Source organism: Drosophila ananassae, chromosome XR (assembly GCF_017639315.1).
Source record: "Drosophila ananassae strain 14024-0371.13 chromosome XR, ASM1763931v2, whole genome shotgun sequence".
NCBI lineage: Eukaryota > Metazoa > Arthropoda > Insecta > Diptera > Drosophilidae > Drosophila > Drosophila ananassae.
In genome coordinates this window covers 21,705,030-21,725,095 of record NC_057932.1, presented here as the reverse complement: position 1 = coordinate 21,725,095, position 20,066 = coordinate 21,705,030, and the positions used below count along the sequence as shown (strand labels likewise).

At 53.2% G+C, this 20,066-nt stretch overlaps 4 protein-coding genes across 7 annotated transcripts; 1 reads left to right on the top strand and 3 right to left on the bottom strand.

Moving 5' to 3' along the window:
- Nucleotides 1–295: 295 nt before the first annotated feature.
- On the bottom strand, nucleotides 296–5,635 carry LOC6501895. Its single transcript, XM_001966678.4, has 12 exons — nucleotides 5,105–5,635; nucleotides 4,984–5,033; nucleotides 4,721–4,916; nucleotides 3,633–4,659; nucleotides 3,210–3,556; nucleotides 3,078–3,149; nucleotides 2,742–3,025; nucleotides 2,513–2,693; nucleotides 2,193–2,453; nucleotides 1,679–2,137; nucleotides 1,442–1,618; nucleotides 296–1,375 (listed from the first exon to the last, which is right to left on the bottom strand). Exons 1-12 carry the CDS (start codon nucleotides 5,138–5,140, stop codon nucleotides 1,223–1,225), a joined length of 3,243 nt encoding a protein of 1,080 aa, XP_001966714.1. The 5' UTR covers nucleotides 5,141–5,635; the 3' UTR covers nucleotides 296–1,222.
- Nucleotides 5,636–5,789: 154 nt separating this feature from the next.
- Nucleotides 5,790–19,933, bottom strand: LOC6501894 (serine/threonine-protein kinase S6KL). 4 transcript variants are annotated; one of them, XM_001966679.4, is made up of 8 exons: nucleotides 19,392–19,933; nucleotides 18,389–18,513; nucleotides 17,986–18,326; nucleotides 17,831–17,929; nucleotides 17,610–17,768; nucleotides 15,580–15,668; nucleotides 6,072–6,377; nucleotides 5,790–6,009 (listed from the first exon to the last, which is right to left on the bottom strand). In XM_001966679.4, exons 1-8 carry the CDS (start codon nucleotides 19,590–19,592, stop codon nucleotides 5,902–5,904), a joined length of 1,428 nt encoding a protein of 475 aa, XP_001966715.1. In that variant the 5' UTR covers nucleotides 19,593–19,933; the 3' UTR covers nucleotides 5,790–5,901. The 4 variants fall into 4 exon arrangements, with proteins under 4 accessions (XP_001966715.1, XP_032308305.1, XP_014759647.1 ...); XM_032452414.2 differs by having other exon boundaries at nucleotides 6,072–6,347; XM_014904161.3 differs by having other exon boundaries at nucleotides 18,389–18,510.
- LOC6501932 (protein bangles and beads) lies at nucleotides 12,190–15,272 on the top strand. Its single transcript, XM_001966680.4, has 2 exons — nucleotides 12,190–12,541; nucleotides 13,453–15,272. Exon 2 carries the CDS (start codon nucleotides 13,454–13,456, stop codon nucleotides 14,744–14,746), a length of 1,293 nt encoding a protein of 430 aa, XP_001966716.2. The 5' UTR covers nucleotides 12,190–12,541; nucleotide 13,453; the 3' UTR covers nucleotides 14,747–15,272.
- LOC26514226 (autophagy-related protein 101) lies at nucleotides 15,857–17,611 on the bottom strand. Its single transcript, XM_014904217.2, has one exon. The coding sequence runs from the start codon at nucleotides 17,314–17,316 to the stop codon at nucleotides 16,660–16,662; it is 657 nt and encodes a 218-aa protein (XP_014759703.1). The 5' UTR covers nucleotides 17,317–17,611; the 3' UTR covers nucleotides 15,857–16,659.
- Nucleotides 19,934–20,066: the final 133 nt, after the last annotated feature.

Here is a 20,066-nt window from a genome sequence, read left to right as displayed (position 1 = left end):
CTTTTATAAGCCACTGACGTTATCGAGTCCAGTACTCGTTGCTGGGAAACTTTTGACTCTGCGCCTTTCTCGACTTTCTCCGCCCACGCGCGCCCAATATTCCGCATGATTTCTCGCCCCCGCCCTGGCCAGCCCCTCCTCCCACGGCCAGGGCTTATCCGCGAACGTACAGAAGTGTGTATCCCATCGCTGCAGTTTCGGATGCGAAAGGGACAGCTGATGGGACAATGGCCGATGGCCGATGGCGGATGGGAGGCCCCGTGGGAGTGCCAGATGGAACAGAAAGACTCGAGAGTTGTTTTAAAAAGACAACAAGAAATGTATTGAATTAGTACAGTAATATATAGTATATACACGTAATATTTTGTACATATATATAATTTCTTTAATTTTATACTGTTTCAAATCGAATGAAAAAATACGAATACGAATCGCTCCTCCCGAGACACCTTCGCTCATGCCCTCGCACTAGCTCATAACGTCGTACATATTAGGTTAAATACGTTAAGAAACGTGTGTGGTTTGCTGTTCGAGTTGCAGTTGCATTTTCGCTTGTTTTCCGTGTGCTCCAAAATACACAAATTAGTTTATAATGTATAGTGTAAATTTTTTGGCCTATTTCCCAATACAAAACTACATAACTGTCAGATCTCAGATTTCAGATTTCAGATTTCAGATTTCAGATTTGGAAATGATTAGATTCTACCTACCAATCAGACTACATTGTACAAAATATCAAATCGTGTCGAGCGAGGGGACTGGCTCCTCCATGTTACTTCCTGCCTCTCCTAGGCTCTGGCCTCGTTAAATTGTTAAGTTTCGTCGCTTTCCTATATACTATCTTAGACGCAAACATGCAGGGGGATGGGAATTGGGATGGGGAGGGGGCAGGTTGCAGGTTGCAGGTTGCAGGTTGCAGGCTGCAGGGACTGCATCTTCGCAAATAGATCCATTGGTTTGGGGGCAAGTGGGATGCACTCCGTAAATCCTATGTAGCTACTAGTGAATCAAACAAAACCCACTAAAGTCGGGTCGTGTTTGCTAAACTCTCGATTCCGATTTCGTATCCGAGTCCTGTTGCTGATCCTACTGCATCTCCTGCATCCTCTCATTGACTACCAAACAATTCCATTCGGGGATTCCTGGATTTCCTGGTTAGCGAAGTCTTCTAGAATTATCACAAGAAGTTGGCATTCGTGAGTTCCGTGGCGCTTTGCCGGCGTCACATGTAGGAGGGCGATGACTTGCGGGACCGCGATCGGGGCTTCGATGGACTCTTCAGGCTGTGGCGGGAGCTGCTCCGGGGCTTGAAGCCGCGGTCATTCCACGGCTCGGAGACCCTGCCGAACCAGTGTATCAGATCCATCACCTCGAGCTGAAGCAAAAACAGCAAACTTTCAGTATTTTTTAGAGAAGTATAGAGGGCGAGAGGCTGTCCCACCTGAAGCGTCTGGGGCAATTCCTTGAATATCTCACACTTGGTCAGCTGGGCGTGCTGCGAGAGGAAGGAGAGACACTTGGACTTCAGAGCGGTGGCCATGTAGCGGTCCGCGATGCCCAGCAGACAGACCACGGAGTCCTCGTCAATCAGGGAGTAGAGGGTGCTTTCGCACAGTTCCTGAAAGCAAAACAAAACAATCAGAAACTTGGAAGAGAGGAGGAGCTCTATGGAGCAGACCTTCAGGTCGTCGATGGAGTAGCGATCCGCCAGAAGCATAAGCTCGCAAACCTGCTCCGCCCCCACTGTCCGGTCGATGGGGGCTCCGTACAGGTACAGAAGCAGCCGCCGGAAGATCACGGGCGAGGTGTCGGTGATGACAACCTTCCGGTTGATGGACTCCTGCATGCCGGACATCAGGGCCTTCTTGAACCACTCGCAGCGCGCAGCCACAATGACCCGGTGGGCCTTGAAGCTGTGCACCTGCAGGGCGCAAGGAGCAGGGGCGGCGGTGGCCTCTGGGTCCTGCTTGGCATCTCCTTCGCCCGAGGAAAGTACCTGGTGGGGCGCGGGGGTGTAGGTGTGCACCTCGAACTCCATGTCAGCCAGCTGGGTGGAGTGCAGGAGGCGCAGGGCGTTCTTGGAGAGGTTGCTGTTGGCCGCGATGGGCGGCTCGCAGAGATGCCGGATGAGGTTGAGCTGGAAGGGATGGATGGAGTCACAAATTCGCCAGAGAAGTGACGCAGAAGCTCACCTTGATGCTCTTGTAGTCGTAATACTGCTTCCGCTCCACATACAGGGTGTCCTTCGCGGGACTGATCTCTTGGTTGAGGTTGTTCTCGTGGTCGGCCACCTGGCCGCCCTTCATCTCGCTCATAAGGCTGCTGGACTCGTCCAGGAGGCCCAGCTCGACGACGGCCTGGGTGAACTCCTGCTTGCGGACCAGCAGGCAGATCTGGGTGATGGCGTCCCGCAGGGCGGCCTTGTGGTCCAGCAGCTTGGCAATGACCCCGTTCTGTGTGGACGGTACAGGGATGAGCCGAGGTCTTTAAGGAAGTGGTTACCGAATCTTACTATCTGACTGGTGGCCAGCTTGAAGCAGAACTTGAACTCCTTCCATCCCAGCTTGTCGTCCAGGCGGTCCGACAGGTTCTCCACGATGAATATGTAGGCGGGTATGTCCACAATGAGCTGCTCTAGGTTCTGGTTAATCGTGCTGCTCTTGCTCAAGAAGTCCATCTCGCAGAAGGTGCTCCTGGGAACGGAAGAAGACAGATTATGGGCTACTGGCAGGGCAACTCACTTCTTATCCTTGATTATCTCCAAAGCGGCCACGATCCGTCCGTAAATGTCGCGCATCTTCCGCACCTCGTACATGTAGAGCACGAACTTCAGGTCGTTCTCCGCCGAGCTGAGGCGCTGCTTCTCCGCGAGATTGTCGTAGAGCGTAAGGCCCACGGGGGCGCCGCGACGAGGACGTGGGGACGGATCCCCGCCGCCGCCGTCGGCGAATTGGAGCTGCATGACAATGGCGTCGTCCACCTGCTGCTGCTGCAGCGGTAGGTCCAAGTGGGAGCATTTGAGGTCCTGCAGTTGAAAAGCTGTAGCGTGGAGCCCCTAGAGCTGCCGGATGACTCACCTTGCACATGATTTCCAGTGAATTTTTGATTTCCTCTATCACAGCGGTCAGTACAAATAAGGTTGATTCGATCTGCGGCGGAAGAGATCCGGAATTAATATCAAAAGGGTTACATCTCAGAGAAATACTTGCTTCAGGTACTAGATAGGTCACCAGCTCGGCCTTCTCGTCCACGCTCAGGCCCACAAAGACCCCGAGCACGTTCCGCAGCAGCTGCTGGATCTGCGACATAAAGATCGGGATGCGGGTGCGGATGTACTTGACGATCTCGTTCTTCTGGTAGCGGGTCATGTGCGTGGCGTCGGTGATGAAGATGTTGCAGAACTGGAGGACCTTGGCGCAGCCTATGGCGCACTCCCTCAGGGCGTCCTGGAAGGTGGCGTACAGCTGGGCCGGCTCGTGGGTGATGTTGACTGGGTCGATGCACTGGATGACCCGGTTCAGGATGCCGTGCAGATCCATGGTTACATTGACCACAACTGAAAGGAGGTGAAGATGATGGGTTACTCCAGGGTCACACTCTCAGGATATTGGGGGCATTCAGAGGACACTTACACTTCTTGAGCCGCATCAGCCTCAGGTACTTGCGCGTCGGCTCCACCAGCTTGGTGAGCGAGGGCTGGGTCTCAGCGAAGCTGATCAGCTTCTCGCACACGTCCTCGTCCAGGTCCGGCAGGAGAGACTCCGTGTATAGCCAGTGCAGGATGGGGCCCAGCAGGAACGTGGGCAGGTTGCAGAGCACGCCCACGGGGGTCAGTGGCGAGGAGGGCGGCGTGTCCATCGAGCTGGGGAACGGGGAGGGGCTACGGGCGCGATATGGCGACAGCGGTGGTCTTCGGATACCGCAGACTGTGAGGCCGCCGGCAGAGGCAGACCCGGGAGCAAGCAGGGGCGTCAATGTGGGCGTTGGTGTGGGCTGGAGCACGAGGTCCTGACAAAAGTTGAAGATGTTCTTGCAGTGCGCCTGCGAGGTCTCCAGATGCGAGTCCGAGTGCGATGTGGGCGGCAACCGAAAGAGACCGCCGGGGCTTGCCTCCAGACCCAGCAGTCCCGCCCGAGGCACTGCCTCCGCTACCTCGGCGTTCCCATTGCTCAGGCATGTGAAGCTGCTGCTGAACTGGTGCGCCCGCTGGGCTCCGGCCAGGGTCTGGAAGTCGCACGGGGGCTGCAGGTAGATGGGTGACAGATTCAGGCGTGGCATCGACTTCTGCTGCTCCTCCCCGTCGCCGGAGGAGGCTGGGGCCACGGAAATGCGAATGGGGTTGGGCGTGTTTGGTCCGCTGTGGCAGGATCTCGGGGCGGAGCGCCCAGACGCGACCGCGGCGGCGGAGGAAGGGGCACTGTTCACGCACATGCTGCAGTCGAAGCCGTTCAGCCGGAGAATGGAGGCATGCAGGGCGTAGTCCATTCCGCCGGAGCTCTTCACTACCACGTCGCTGAAGTAGGACTCCTGCAGGGCCTCCCCGAAGCTGAGCTGCTTCTCCTGGCCGGCGGCCTGTCCGTCCTGCAGGCGCTTGCACTCCACAGCATACCAGTTTTCGCAGCTGAGCACCAGGGTGTCCGTGGGGGTGAGGGTGTTTGTCTGTGGGGAGTGAGAGTAGGGTTAGTGGGGTCAAAGGTCAAGGCAGGCGCCGCAAACTCACGCTAAACTCGATGCTGTGGCCGGCAAAGGCGCCGAAGACCAGGCGCGGATTAGTCTCGTGGACATCGAAGGTCTCGCAGCTGAAAAGGACACTCGCCGACTCGCAGAAGGGGCCGCAGTCCTTGGACTCGGGCAAGGGGCTGACCAGGTCGTTGTACCAGGTGATATCGCTGGTGTCGTCCAGCCGGAACTTGATGCTGCGTGAGAGTACAAATTTCGTTAGGATCCTTTAATCCGTTAGAGCACAACCCTTTCAATACTCACCCCTCCAGGCCGGACAGCTCCCGCTTTCCCTCGAAGGTGCAGCAAACAATCTGAATGGGAGCAGAGAAAACGGAGGGAGATCTAGGAGGGAACGGGTACTAGGCCTAGGCCAAAGACTCACCTCCCATGTGCCCAGGTACGTGTGCACCAGCGCCATCCTGTCCTGTCCCGAAGCCGTTTTTCTGTTGCCTAATCCTGCTGCATGCCACCACCATGCGTGTGCGCGTGCCTGTGGATGTGCCTGTGCCTTTGCCTGTGCCTGTGCCTGTGCACCTGGGAACTGCAGTGGGATGCGCCCGTTATGGCACTTTCCCCAAGCACTGTCCCACTTGCGAGGAGCCTACTCGGAAGCCAAATCGGATCCTTACCCCGTTTTTCTCCGAGTTGTCCTCCTGTCCTGGTGGCTCTAACGCTTTTTGTTGGCCACCATTGCCGTCCTCTGCATGTATGTATTTGTTGTAAGGAGTTTTTGTAACTGCGCTGCCGCTGTTGCTGCCTGTGCCACGGTCTCTGTATTTGGCTCGCTGGGCGAGTGGCGAGACCCTCTCTTGCGAGACTCTCTCGCTTCTAGCCACACGTCGCTCGCTCGCGGGCTCCTCTGCTCTACGCTCTGTTCGTTTCTCGCCAGGAACAAAAGGAGCAGCTGACAAAGCGTCGGAAAAGCTTCGCGCGAAAGCCCGCCCACGCTGAAATCCTGGCGAAAAGCTGGCACAGCTGCTGGAAAGCTCTCGTTCTGACGTAAGTTGGAATACACTCGCGAAAAGCCCAGCCCCCTTCCGGCCCAATAAAAGTCAAAACCAGACATGTAAAATAAGGAATCGGCTATCGGAAAACTTCCTAACCACCTTTAATGACGCAAAAATACACTGTAAAAATACTCTGTTCATGCAATTACCCAAAATGTGGGCTGCTTTGGAGCTAAAAGTTGTGGAATGCTTTGATGGCACTTTCGTTCGCTGCCTGATCGAGCGGGACGTCCTCGTAGACCCGGATGCCGTCCCTGGCGATGATCTCCCGGGGCGAGAGCTGCCACAAATGGAATTCATTATTCGGAAAGGGCGTAACAACTAAGTAGATCTAGGACTCACGCTGAGGAGGTGCTTGGAGGTCACCTTGTAGCCCTTGAAGAGAGCAATCCTTTGAAGCGCCATCACACTCCGTATCCTCTGGCGCGGCTCAACGGCAAGCAGCTGCCGGATCACGTCCCGGCCCTCGTGGCTGAGACTGCGCACCGCCTGCGGCAGGAAGTCCTCCTCGCTCTCGTCCTCGATGTCCTGCAGACAGCCGTTGATCTGGGCGATGGACGGAGCGTTAGACAGTCCGTCCTCGGAGCCCGGCTCGGTCGCCGCATTTCCCCGCCGCCACTGCAGGATAAAATGCCTTATATTGGGGCACTGAAATGTCGGATAAATCAGTTCACAATTTTATTTAGTGCAGGGCTCCCAGACCCCAAGAGCCCAAGAGCCCCAGAGCGCTCCATGTTTATTTGTTCAGATAGTATTGGGTCGGTGGTGAGACACCTCTATTGGGTCTGTTTGCTAGCTAAAAAAAACAATTAGCATCCAATCTGAGCACAAACCAAACAAACAACCCGAGCGATGCTGACGACGGCGCTCTGAATCATGTCTGTGGCAACCAAGCGGAGCACTTCCCAGCGCCAGGCACGCAAATTTCGCAATAAACATTTCCACGACGCTATTGACGCATTCAATTCGGCCATGCCCTTGCCAGAGCCAGATTGGAGTGCGGTTCTTGCCATCCTACCACGCTCCCAATGCGCCGCTTAGTTGATCACTCGTGAGGTATTCGAAAACAATGAATATTCATGGCTGTGTAAGCTTAATTGCTCCCCAGTGTTCCTATAAAGAAACTGCGCACTCTGCATATAGACTAGATCTGCCGGCCAAACTCCCTCCAGAGCTGAGCTCAGGTATGGAGGGTTTTGGGTGCTTCTGCAAGGGGGGATCACCGACCACGGACTACGGACAGATGCACATGAGTTACGGAAGATTGGAATGTGGACGCCATGCCATTCCAATTTGGATGCGTCTTAGATCGGCTCGGCGTGGAGCAGCTCGGAGAGCGCGGCTCCACGAGCGCTAATGCATGCAAATTGAATTCAATTAGCGGCCAACAGACTACTTTTAAAATAGAAATAGACAATTTTGCTGTGCGCTGCCGCTGGGGCTGACGGGCCTTTATTATGTGAACATTATATGGGCACGTAGTGAGATTCTAGTTGTGGCTTTTCCCGCGGTAGGCAGGCACTCTCACTTGCCGAGTACTTGTGTTCCAGAGCCGCGACGGCCGGGGTCGACCGAGCAATACCCAGTGCCCTCCAGGTCCCGAGCGGGGGCTACACGATGTCGAGTACTTCGAGTCGTCGAGCAAAATGCACGCAAATCTAATTTGGCGCAGCCAATTGTCATGTAAGAGCCACTTACTGACACTGACTAGCGGCTAATTACAGTAGCTGCTCTTGAATATCCGCTGGGGTTATGCATTCGAATGGGGGGGGAGGGGGGCTGTGGCGAGTCCGAGCAATGCACGCACTTGAACTTAACCGGGCGCTAGTGCAGCCTGCAGGGGACCGTCTCGTGGGTGAAGGTGAGACTGGGAGATTCAGGAAAAGGCTATGCCAGGCCTTGGAGCGGGAGGAATGCGATCGCTTCCCAGAATCAGTTCCCAGAACTGTCGCTTTCACTCGGCGTGGTCGGCAATCGGTGCCTGGGGGAAATGTCACTGGCCAGAGCAGGTGACTCATGTGGTTAGAATCCATCCACGATTCAAGGTCTTCCGAGTGGCTATCGAGTAGCTCCCAATACTGAGCCAGATACCACACCATCTCTCCGGCCTTTGGCCGGCTCGAATCGGCTTGGCCGCTAATGCCGAGGGATTTCGAAAGGTTTGACCTGCATTTGGAGCACAAATTAAGCTTAATCAATGCGACAGCGACAGCGACTGCCGACCGCCGAGTGACAAGCAGACAAACGACAAGCTGACAAAGTGAAACAGTTTTGTGGTTTGTGCTTAGAAAAAATTAAATTAAATCACCGACGAGAGCGCCGAGCTAATGATCGGTTGTAGTGCCGGTACCAGGGGGTAACAGAGGTACTGGAGCAGCCAGAGGCGCCAGGAGGGGAGGATGGATGGATGAATGGATGGTTGGATGGATGGATGGATGGGCACCACCTTCCTGGTTCGTTGATTCAAAAACTAGTTGCGAAATGACACATGAGAGCGCTCCAATGATTCCGATTCTACTGCTGGTTCTGTTTCTGATTCTGATTCTGATTCTGACTCTGTGTCTGTTTCTGTCTCTGCTTCTGTGTCTGATGCCGATTCCAATTCTGATTCCCTGATGCCCCATGGCTGGCGTTATTGTTATTATTATCATCTGGGCATTTGTCACTTTTTATCGCATGCTAATTGTAATTGCCGGCACGTGAGTGGCTGTCAGTCAGATTCGCATTTGTTCCGACTCGATTTGAGAAGCCTCCGTCCACCGTTCTCTGTCCTCCCTCAAGAACCAGCTCCACCTCTCCCACCATGGGCCATGGCCCAGTCACGGACATCTAGGGACTGGCGTATTGCCGGATTGACGAATTGCCAAATTGGAAGACAGGCAACTGTCGCCACAGGTCATCAACCATCAACGTTGGCCAATTTTCGCCGCAGTGATTATTATTTTTGTGTATTTCCTAGAATTAATGTCCAGCGAGTAAATTGTCTTAATCTCCGCGACAACGACTTCCAGTGCTTTGCGGAATACCTCATAGCTTATGGCTTATGGCCAGTATCTAGTATCTTGTAGCTTGTATCTTGCACAGTCAGCCGACAAAAAATCAAAGAATCAACAAGCACAGCAGCTCAGCGAAAACGGAAAACAATCTGCAAGATTTCAAAAGTCTATGTTTTTACGAGGAGACGGAGAAGAACTCTACTCTGCTCAGAGACTGCCCGACAGGAAGCCGTGAAAAATAGCCAAACAACAATACTGCATGGTCTTGGGGCATTTATTTATACTTTTGCATTTTTTGCCAGCCAACTGCATCTATTAGCTCCACAGCTCTGCAAGGGCCAATTCAATTACAGTCATTAAAATGCGTGCCTACTTTAATTACAAACTTCAAAACACAGAAAAGGGAAGTCGTCCCCCAAGAGCCCCAAGAGGGAAAACTTCTTCCACGGGCTTGTCTCATGTCCCCCCTGTCCACTGTCCACTGTCCCCTGTTGCCAGTTTCCTGTCTCCTATCCACTCGACACTGTCCACTGTCATCGTCCAACCAGGTTTAGGTCCAGCTCCAGACCAAACCAAAGCTAAAGCCCAAGAAGAAGCCAAAGCCAAAGCCAAACCAGACCCTGGCCAGGCCAGGCGTATTATGCGACAATGACCTCTTTTCCGTGCTTAGGACATTCAAGGCCAATAACAAAGAGTTATGTATCCATGAGATACAAAGGCAAGACTAGTTTCGCCGATCAAGCAGCTAGCAGTCTAGCAGCAGCAGTCCCGGCAGCCATCTTCAGGTGCACGCAGAGAAACAATAATTGGTAGTAGACGGAAGGCCAACAGCCACGGGCAGCTGAGTCACATCTGATGTAAAGGAACTAAGCTGAGCCCCAAACCTTTCTCTCAGTGCACTAAGCACTACAGAGGGCTGCAGAGCTCTATGCTGCACTGGCATGTGGCAGCCAAGGAGAACACTTTGCAACAAAGTGCTCCGCGAATAAAGTGCATCCCGGGCAGGGCAGGAGGTGTCGGCCCAAGACTTCTGCCGGCCAATAATGATAATGGTAATGGTAATGACGGACCTCGCCGGGTATTGCCGATGATAATGGCGCGTTTTGTTGGCCACTGCCGTGGCCAGGAGGACACTGTGTGCCTATGTGGGAATGTGCGAATCAACGTCCATGATTGCAACGCAGTATCCCCATCCCAGTCCACGCGAGTCCTGCTCCTGGACCCCCGCCTGGCCCGGACATATTTATTGCCTCGCAGATCCCAGAACGCAGACTCCCGAGCTCTTCGGAGCAAGCAAATATTTATGCAAGGCAAGAGCATAAAAATGTCGCAAAGAATCTAGGCAGGCACTTTGGAACACCTACTAGGCAGGTACCAGGCACTCGAGCGCCTGCGTCGCACCCGGTTTCGGGTTATAAATAAACAAATGCTCCGTCGGTCTCTGGGAGCGTTCACTGTACTGTACCCTGAACACTGATAGAATCAGCCGCCATCCCACTTGCCATGAACAAGACTTGAAGCACAAATCACAAAGCACAAATGGCTAAATGGCTTGCCCAACCGTTTATCCGTGGAAATCATTGAGCAACTTGATAAATAATAATAATTGCAATTATGCATGATTTTTCTAAAATGCAAATATTTATGAGATTATGAGATTTGAGCTTAGTTTTCTGTTTTCAGTTTTCAGTTTGAGGCTGGCGGTTTGTTGTTTTCGTGACGGGGCAGTCGAGAAAAACGGCGCCGACCTTCAAAAGCCGCTAATGAGCGGTCGGCAGCAAAGGTTTTCAGTTTTCAGTTTTCAGTTTTCGGGTTCTAGGAATTTGCATAGAGCTCTGGATAGATTCTGGACCTGGGTTACAAGATCCTGCTACAGGTAATCTCCTACGCAGGCCGAGGTTAGCAGGCAGGTAGTCCCTAACCCCGGGTCGTAAAACGAAAAACCCAAGACCCGATGACCGACAGATGGTCCGGTCTGGCCGTGTTACCATGCGACTATCTCGTCGGACTATCTCCGTCATTAGCTTATCGTGCCCGTTCTGGAGACAGAACTATAACTAGCGTAAGATCCGAATTAGAGTCTGATGTGTCTTTTGTGGCGTTTCCAAATCCAATCAGAGCACGTTTAACTCGAGACCCCCGTCGCAGCCAGAACTTTTCCGCCAAACGATTGTCTGACCTTAGAGAGGCGGGAGACGTCGTCGCATCTTCGACACAAAGTACCTGTATCTGTGTATCCCCAGATACAAGGCACAAGTATCTGTACCTGTGTATCTGTGTCTGTATACTCGGGCCGTCTTTCAGGCAAGGCCTTTGTGTCCCCGCTATGAGGTTGCTCAATTTTCGGCTTCGATTTGGATTTTGTAAGCTGTGGCAAATTGGACGAGCGTGGAACTTTCCACACCAGCACCCATCTATCCGTCTATCGATCCATGCCCCCTCCCACAGGGTCTATAAAAAGAATCCCCCAGCTCCCGAGGCCCGAGGGGCATTTATCATTCTAAGATAATCAACGATCGAACCTGCGATCCGAGCCAAGTCGCTTCGATTATGTTAATGATGTTCCCCGTCTCCCATGTGGATGCACCTCCTGCGCTACCAAAGTTCTAGTAGATAGCAGCAGGTCTTCCCTGCCCCTACCACCTACCACCTACCACCTACCACCTACCATCTACCAACTACCATCTACCATCGCGACCATCTACCATCCTCCAATACCAATTCCGATACCAATACCGGTTTCTGCTCCCCAGCTCCTGCCAAGCCAATTCCTTGCCAAAACCACAATTAAGCATTTTGCTTTGGCCCTCTCGCCACACTTAGAAAAACCAGCAGTAAGGACTTTCGGAATTGTTTCCAAGAGATTGGAAGCGAAGCGAAGACCTTTTCTGGCCGTGTGCTCTGCCTGATTGCTGATATTATCGTCCCCCGGCAGGGCATAGTCTGCATTTGAAAATCGTGCCTGGCTTTGATCGCGATCCTGGTTTAAAAATAGCCGGAGTCCTCCCGGTGGAGCACCTCCCAGAGCTCCTCCTGCTGCTCCCCCCGCCAGGAGAAGTCTTACAAATTGCATTCGCTTTAAAAATAGACAACGCCGCCGCCGCCGTCTGTCTATTTATGGAGAAAGGGCTACGTCGGCGGCTTAGAGTGACTAAAAATATCCTGCTACCCGCTGGATCGATCCTGCAGAGCTCCAAGTGCGGCATGGACTCCAGCCCTCACGTACGCCGCTCCATGTACAGAAGGGACATCCAAGCCGCAGCCGACCTCCAGGCCAAAACCAAAACCAAAACCAAAACCAAGACCAAGAGCCGAAAGCCCAAGCAGAGCAGCTCAGCGACATGGTACCGCTCTGCCCGCTTCCTGCTGCCCTCGGCCGACGGCTGGCTGCCGCGCCAGCTGCGGCGCCGACTGCGGCAGCGGCCGAGGCAGCGCCGTCCGACGTTCGTCATCCGGCGACTGTATAAAAACGGGCCGCGCCGCTGCCAGCCACTCAAAGTGCTTCTTGAAACTGACCGGACCGGTGAGAACGCAGCGCACCGCAGCGGATTAAGAACCTCACAGATACTCAGATCCTCAGATCCTCAGATCTTCAGATCCCTCAGATACATATCTTTTTTTTGGACATCTTTTTTTTTGTGCGTGTGTTGCAGGGCCGCGAACCCCGAAAACCTCCAAAAAAGAACCACAAAACGAACTCGTCCGCCAACAAACGAATCCAAGAGTCTCGTATCTGTGAGATAGTGCCAAACTCGAAAGAGATTTTTGAAACCCAGTCTTGCAGTTCGCCGCCAGACAACGCTACTTCGACCCGAGGTGAGTAGAAAAGGCAGAGTTGTTGCCGAAAGGTCAGAGGCTGCACCTGCACCTCCGCCAGCACCTGTGTTCTGCTGTATCTGCCTCCACAGATACATCCCGGGACGCGATGCAAGGTGGCAGTTGCAACACCTCAAAAGTGCCTTGTCGCTTGGGGTTTCGGTTCTTCTACGGCCAAGCCGCCTGTTCGTTTCGCTGCAAAGTTCATATCTGCCAGAGACAATCTTTCCGCAAATTGCACTCCTCTGCACTGGAAACGAATTTAGTTCCCAGGAGAACGCTGAGCTTGAAGATATTAGCTTTAGAGCAAGTATTTAAATTCGCAGTGTTCTATTCAAAGAAGATTCAGACCATTTCTTCCACTTCAAGCTGATTAAAATTTTGATGGGCCACTAAAGCGGAGTGCCCGAAGAGGATCTCAAAATGGTTAATTAAATTCAGTGCGGATTCCGTTAGATTGTCTGGCCTAATGGCTCGGTGGCCTGATGGCTGTTTGGCCATAAAACCATCGAATTGATTAGCATTAGGAAATGAGCAGGTGGCTTAAAAGAAGACCGATTTGCAAGTCACCGATCCGATCCGATCCGACCCGACCCGCGCTTATCCAATTGATCTGCATTTGAATAGAGCCGCAAGCTTATCGCGCCGAGATCTCGGCAGCCTCAGCGTGGGTTATCGGACTCGGCCCGCGAAGAACCGGGGGCATGGCATCATTTGGACGCACCAGTAGTCCCTGTCCCAGTGCCAAGGTCCACGATCTCCGCCGTAATTCAATTGTAATTTTCCGCTTTTTCCTCAAATCTGGCTTAATTGAATTACAAAAGCGGAGGCATTTGAACGAAACCGAGCTCTTTGTTTGGTAATTGCTAATTTGGAACCTCCTCTTCCGTTTCCCGACTCCCAATTTCCAGGATGAAGTGCCAACTGCTTTTCGTGGCCGCCGTGTGCCTGGTCTCCGTGTGGGGCCTGCCTGTGCCGGACGAGGAAGTGGCCATCCAGCCCGACGGTGGCTCAAAGGCCGAGCTCCTGGGCAAGACCGTCCAGACCAATCCCATCGAGCCAGCTCCCGCCAAGCCAGAACCGGAGAAGGTTCCTGAACCGAAGAGTGCCCCAGCTCCCGCTGCCGCCGCCGCTCCCGCTCCTGTCGCCACTCCGACTTCTGCCCCGGCCGCTGCCGCTCCTGAGGTCACCGCTGATCTGAAGTCCAGCGCTCCGGACGTAGAAACCGCCCCGGCCATTCCCGAGAAGAAGATCCTGCCCGAGGAGACCAAGACCGTTGAGGAGCCCAAGGCCCAGCCTCAGGAGATCCCCGCCGAGACCGAGAAAAAGCAGGAGAAGTCCGCCCGCACGGAGTCCGAGGTGGAGGAGCCCAAGGCCATTCCCCTGGTGGAGAGCCCCGTTGCCAACGTAGAGGTCCAGAAGCAGGTCGTCGACGAGGAGACCAAGTCCCTGGAAGTGCCTACTCCCGCCGAGAAGGAAGCCACACCTGCCGAGCAGCCCGCCCGCCAGGAGCGCATCAACGAGATTGAACAGAAGGAGGCTGCCAAGAAGGAAGAGGCTGCTCCGGAGTCCGCTTCTGCCGCCCCGGCTGCCCCTGCCGCTCCCGCTGCGCCTTCCGCCCCCGTTGCCCCCGCCGAGCCCATCGCCAAGTCAGAGTCCAACATTCAGGTGATCGCTCCTGCCCAGCCCGAGACCAAGTCCGCTCCCGCCGTTTCGCCAGGCGCCCAGATCGCCCAGGCCAAGTCCGCAGCTGCCCCCGCAGCCGCCGCCGCCCCAGCACCCGCCCCCGAGCCGGCCCAGCCCGTGGAGCAGCAGAAGAACACCGAGTCCGCCGCCGAGCCCTCGCCTGTGCTGAAAACCAACCCCGAGCAAGAGACGGAGGCGGTGAAGGAGCAGCCCTCTGCTGAGGTTGAGCAGACCAAGACCCTGCCGGAGAAGAAGGAGGAGAAGGTAGAGGCTGCCCCTGCACCTGAGGCCAAAAAAATCGATGAGGCACCCGCTGCTCCAGAGCCCGTGGCCGAGTCTGCCCCGGCTCCAGCTCCTACTCCAGCTTCAGCTCCTGCTCCAGCTCCAGCAGCCGAGCCCGCCGTGCCCTCGGAGCCAAAGAAGTCCTCAAACGAGAAGGCAGAGAAGTCCGAGTCGAAGAACGAGGAGTCGTCCGAGTCCAAGGAGTCGGAGGAGAGCAGCGAATCCAAGGAGGACTAAGGAGGAGGACCTAGGGAGTAAGAGAGCTTTACCCAATCCACGCCCGACGAATCCCCAGGACCACTTAAGCTTACGAACGTAGTTAGTGGTATGCTTACAATTAGCTGTAAAAACAAAATCACGCAAGGACGCAAAACCGTAAGGATCAGCAAGGATCTGGAGCAGATTCAATAGCAATAGCAATAGAAACCACCACAACAAACAGGACAACCGCTAAGATGGCATAAAGTTATACTTATAATTTTAATTTAATTAATGTAATTTTTTAATTAAATTTTAGTCATTGCAAGAGACCGACCTGTCACCTGTCACCACATCCACCACACCCACAAGACTCCTCCTGCTCCACACACCGCCAACCGAACACGCACCCGACCCCCCACACACTTTTTTTTTGTATTTTTGAGTTCTAAAATAATGACACCTACATTTAAATATACCGATAGTGTTATAACGTATATATGCGCAAAAGTATATATGATTTTATATAGACTGAGAAAATTCTTAAATAAAAAGCGAAAAACTAGAGACTGTCTTTGGCGGGCAGCGAAAGCCGGAGCTGAAGGCAAAGTGCACTATGCTGGTAGGCCGGCGGCTAAATTATATGGTGCGATGTTGATCGGGGGGTAAACCAGTTACAAGTACGTTCAAATCCAATTAGCCCCGGTATTGAATTACTGAGATCTTAGCCCTCCAAGTCGGACGACTGCTACGGCTAGGTATTAGGGGGCTCGCGAGCAATACTCACAGTTCTAAGAGCTAATCGAGGGACTGCAGTGCAGTATGGCCGTTAGAAAAGCGGCAGGGGGGTTAGTCCGCCGGCTGTAGCTTACCTTCTGCGTCAGCATCTGACAGGCAATAACGCCCAAGGCCCACCAGTCCACTGCATGGCCGTAGGGTTCGCCGCACAGAATCTCCGGGGCTGCAACGAAACGAGAAGGCGGAGAACGTTTTACCCACTACCCGTAGTCGCAAACAAAGAACAAATATCAGAGGAGATCGAATCTAGGTCCAAACGGCACTAGCGTTGGATATTAGTAGGGGGAGGAGAGCTCCAGGCGGGCACACGGACGGACGGACAGTCCCAATCTCAACGAGCGGTCGAACAAGTGTGCTTCAAGGGATTTATTCTGCTTAGATTGAGTTACAATAGTAGTTAGGTTTTAAAGTACATTTATCGATTAGGTTTATAGCTGGACATACATACAAACATGGATTTACAACGTACACATCTATAGATACAGATACACATACATATTTGATCTCTACGGGTGCGCAGAGCCGCCACTATCTCTTTAGTCACTACAAGTACAATCACAATCTTTTATACATACGTCTCCGTCCGTCGCCTCAGATCCCTCCAGACCTCAACACTCCCTCCTCTCTGCATGCGCTACACACATATATTTCCGATTTCTCATTTATTTACACTGGCTTTACGAATAACACGTTATACACATATATGCTAATGTATCTGTACGGCGTCTGCCGCGCCGTGCCGCCGCTCTACCGGCGGATCAGAGCTCCTGTTTGAAACGTTTGCATGCTGATTTGGTGGGGAACGTTATTCGCTAGCGGTGCTTTCTAGGATCTGCAGCCGCCCAAAGCACTTCTTTCTTACAAAGCACTAGTTCCATCTCCCTCTCGCCGACTCTGTCCCGCTCACTTTCGGGCAGCCCCGTCCGAGAGCGCCCCCTACATCCTACGTACCACTAAGTGTTCGGAAAGCCCAACGCTCCGGGAAGCGGGCTTCCCCTATAGTTACTCAAGTTAATAAACCGGCAGGCAAATAAATATTACCCTAGCATTAGAACATTTAACACGAAAAATGGAAAACCTAAAAGAATATCTAAAACACGAATAGCCATTAAAGGTAGAGCCGAGGTATCCGTTTCCGATCCTTCGCCAGCCCGTCACATCGCGAGCGTCTCCTTGATCATCTTCTTCATGGCATTGCCCATGGACGGTGCCGCCGAGCCGGAAGTGGAGTAGTCGAACTTGAACAGGTACGGCTGGACGTCCGGGAAGGAGGTGTCGAAGATCAGGTCGAGCTCGCTCTGGCTGGGCGTCTTGGGCACGTAGTCGTGCCGGTTCATCAGCTCCGTGATATAGATTACCTTCTCCGAGAGCAGGTCCGAGACGTTCTCCCGGCACAGCTGGCGCTCGTCCTCGTTCTCGTGCTTGATCAGGTCCAGGTGCACGGTCCAGACCTCCCACGGAATCGACTCCTGGGCGAACGGCCAGCGGGTCTTCTTCTTCTGGAAGAACTCCAGGCTGATCTGGCCGGAGCCGCAGCTCTCGTTGGAGCGCAGCTTCTCGCTAAACGAGTTGATGGCCCGCTTGACCTTGTGGGTGAGGCTGTCGGAGGTGCAACAGACGTAGGTGAAGTCGATGAAGTTGCAGTCCACGTCCGTGTAGCCGACCGTGCCGATGGAGTACTGGGCGTCGCCGGTGTACATGTACTTGCCCAGGCAGCGATGGAAGAGGACGGTGTGGAAGATGGTGGCCACCGCCTCGTCCACCTGGCGACCCTCCATGGTCAGATCGAAGACTTGCGAGCGGGCGTTCATGGTGGTGGCAAAGGATACTAGGATTCCACGTAGCAAGTGCGTGTGCGCGTTTATGTACAGTGATCTCAGCGGTCGCCTTTTGATTTCGTGCTCTTAACTTTACTTATTCTCTAGCTAGGACTAGCTAGGACTTTCTATACTGTTTGTATTCCTACTCCGATCTGTTCCCCTCGATTTCTAAGTTTTAGCTATTGCTTTGGAACGGCGCCTCTTGGTTGGTCAACTCTATTAGTTAAGTAAGCTACTGCTGTTTTTACTGATTTGTTTGGATAAAGTTTGGATTTAGATCGTACCCATGTATTTGAATGTGCCGCACATGGTGCGCGTGTTGGCCCCTAGTTTGAGCCACTTGCTCAGCCCGAAGTCGGTGAGTTTGATGTGAAATTGTTGCGTTAGCAGAATGTTCTCCGGCTTGGCATCCCGGTATATTATCCCGGCGTTGTGAAGGAAGTCTGAGGAAAGCGGCAGGCGGAAATTAAGGATTCCGAGGTCAGCAACTAAAGTCAGGACTCACCCAAAGCTAGGGCGATCTCGGCCACATACAAACGCACTAGATCGATAGAGAAGCGGCCAATTTTTGCGAACAGCTCTCCATTGGGCACATATTCCGAAACTGTGAAATGGATATAATTAGGCAATTGCGTTGTAACAGGGAATGAGGACACATACGGATGTGGAGGTGGTGACGATTCTGCCAAAGATCTATTTGTTTCACAATAAAGGGGTGGTGTCCGCACACCTTCTGAATATCAGCTTCGTCCTTGATCTGGCGCACGCTGTTGTCCTCGATGAGCTTCGACTTCTTGAGGACCTTCAGCGCGTAGTAGAGGCCGGGCTCCTGCTTGCTGGATACCTTGAAGACCACTCCGAAGGATCCCTTGGCCACGAGGTGTTCAATGTGGAACTGGTCGTTGCGACTGGGCTCCTTGAAGTGCGAGTTGAAGATGGAGTTGGTCAGCGGGCGGTGCCAGTGGGTCTTGCTGCGCCTCGATCCGTGCAGGGAGGTCAAGCTGGAACGGATTGGAGGTCAGATCGAGATTCAACTGGAGGATTTGGGGAGAAAGGAGCTTACCTCTTGCGTGTGGTCTTGTTGCGGTTGCGGAAGGAGTTCCTGGCCGCCGAGAAGCTCCAGTTGAGTCGTCGACCACCACTGAGACTGCTCAGACTCCAGGTGGAGAGCTGCTGCTGTTGTCGCTGCTGGAAAAAGGCAGGTAGTTGCAAAAATTTGATTCTGGGAACCGCGGCGGATTAGGTAGTTCGCACCGCTTACCTGCCGGGAAAATCCGGCAAATTAGTGTTTTCTGGGTTTGGGAATTGCTGCAGCTACGAGCTGTGAGCTGGGCAACGTCAGGCGCGATATTGCCTGGATCGGGGAATACTTTGCTGAGTATATATACATGCAAACAAGAGACAAACAGCTGACTACAGTTGACTGTCACTTGCATGATATTGTTTTTGTGGGTGCTGTTGGCCTGCCAGCCCGCCTCCCCTGTCCCACGCCTCTTCGTCAAACTCGTTCCAGACACTATTTTCGTTTTCGACTTCCTCACCCACTTTTTATTGTTTATACAAACTGTATTGTGGTAGTCTTGGGGCCAGCCTAACGCGAAGAGCCAGTTTTCGAGCATTTCCCTGCATGAGGTCACCTGCCCCCCTTCCACCTGCCAACCACCCCGGCCAACTGGATCATCGGATCTTTCCCCACTGGTAGACGCGATAATGCCCGCCCATATGTATACACGAGCATGTGTATATTTTTTGCGCAGCGCCTGAAGCGCTCAATTGGCATGGCCCTGAAATCAGTGCGACGCATGGCACACGAACAGCGGCGCACAGTGTATGGCAGACGGCGAAACGCGGAAGAGCAAACATTAGATGGCCACACGTGCTCCGTTTGGGTGTGGGAAATGGGAATTGGGCACTGGCCACACAGACTGGGACAGATTGGGGTTCAGGGCCATGAAGAAGCGCCCTGTAATGCGTCGTTTGCTGCTGATTCAGCCAAAAGGCGGATAATGACGCAGTATTTATTTATTGTTTTGCGCCAACATCGATAAGCTGCTCGTTATCTTTACCTGGGGATGGGGATGGGGCTGGTTGCGCTCCTCCTCGGCGGCAGCTAACTGCGCATGGGGCACAGACTGAGGGTGAGGATGAGTGTGCCACTGCACCTGGGCAGATGTGGCCTCCCCAGCTGGGTGCTCCTGGGCCTGGTCCGCTGTTGCTGATCCGGCGGCTACTTCTCTGCTAGCTTGTCTTGTTTGCGAGTTGCCCATCAAAAGCGTGCTCCACGCGTGCTAGCCAGGCCTGAATCCAATTCCGCTTTTGAATCCGTGCTTGGTCACTGTTGTTGTTTACGCACACAGGTACGCACTCGCTCACACACACGGGCGCGGGATTGTGCAATCGCAGAGAAAATAAAATGTGATTGAGCGGACTAACATGCAGCACACATGTGTCTGGCCGAGGCTTAAAACAAATATGTTTCAACCGCTAGCTCAATAGCTGCTAATCCTTTTTTGATATTATTACGATTTGCTGTTGTTGTTTTGCTGCTAGGTAGAGCAGACACAAAGTTCTATATCGAGACATCGATAGGATTTTCAGATATCCATCCGATATAAATTAGCACCGCCATCGATGTTTTTAGTTCAATTTTTGTCTAGTATTTATCTGGTATTTATCGTACTTTCGATCGTACAATCGATATTTTAGATCAATTGGTATTATCTGGTATTAATCGACCTTTG

Coding starts and splice junctions, on each gene's coding strand:
- LOC6501895 (XM_001966678.4), bottom strand. CDS start 5,140: ATGGCGCTGGTGCACACGTACCTGGGCACATGGGAG. Junction 1,619..1,678: donor ACTCCATCGACGACCTGAAG/GTCTGCTCCATA, acceptor TTTTGCTTTCAG/GAACTGTGCGAAAGCACCCT. Junction 1,376..1,441: donor AATTGCCCCAGACGCTTCAG/GTGGGACAGCCT, acceptor TTTTTGCTTCAG/CTCGAGGTGATGGATCTGAT.
- LOC6501932 (XM_001966680.4), top strand. CDS start 13,454: ATGAAGTGCCAACTGCTTTTCGTGGCCGCCGTGTGCCTGGTCTCCGTG.
- LOC26514226 (XM_014904217.2), bottom strand. CDS start 17,316: ATGAACGCCCGCTCGCAAGTCTTCGATCTGACCATGGAGGGTCGCCAG.
- LOC6501894 (XM_001966679.4), bottom strand. CDS start 19,592: ATGGGCAACTCGCAAACAAGACAAGCTAGCAGAGAAGTAGCCGCCGGA. Junction 15,669..17,609: donor CGGCACATTCAAATACATGG/GTACGATCTAAA, acceptor GTTTCGTTGCAG/CCCCGGAGATTCTGTGCGGC. Junction 6,010..6,071: donor CCTCCAAGCACCTCCTCAGC/GTGAGTCCTAGA, acceptor CATTTGTGGCAG/CTCTCGCCCCGGGAGATCAT.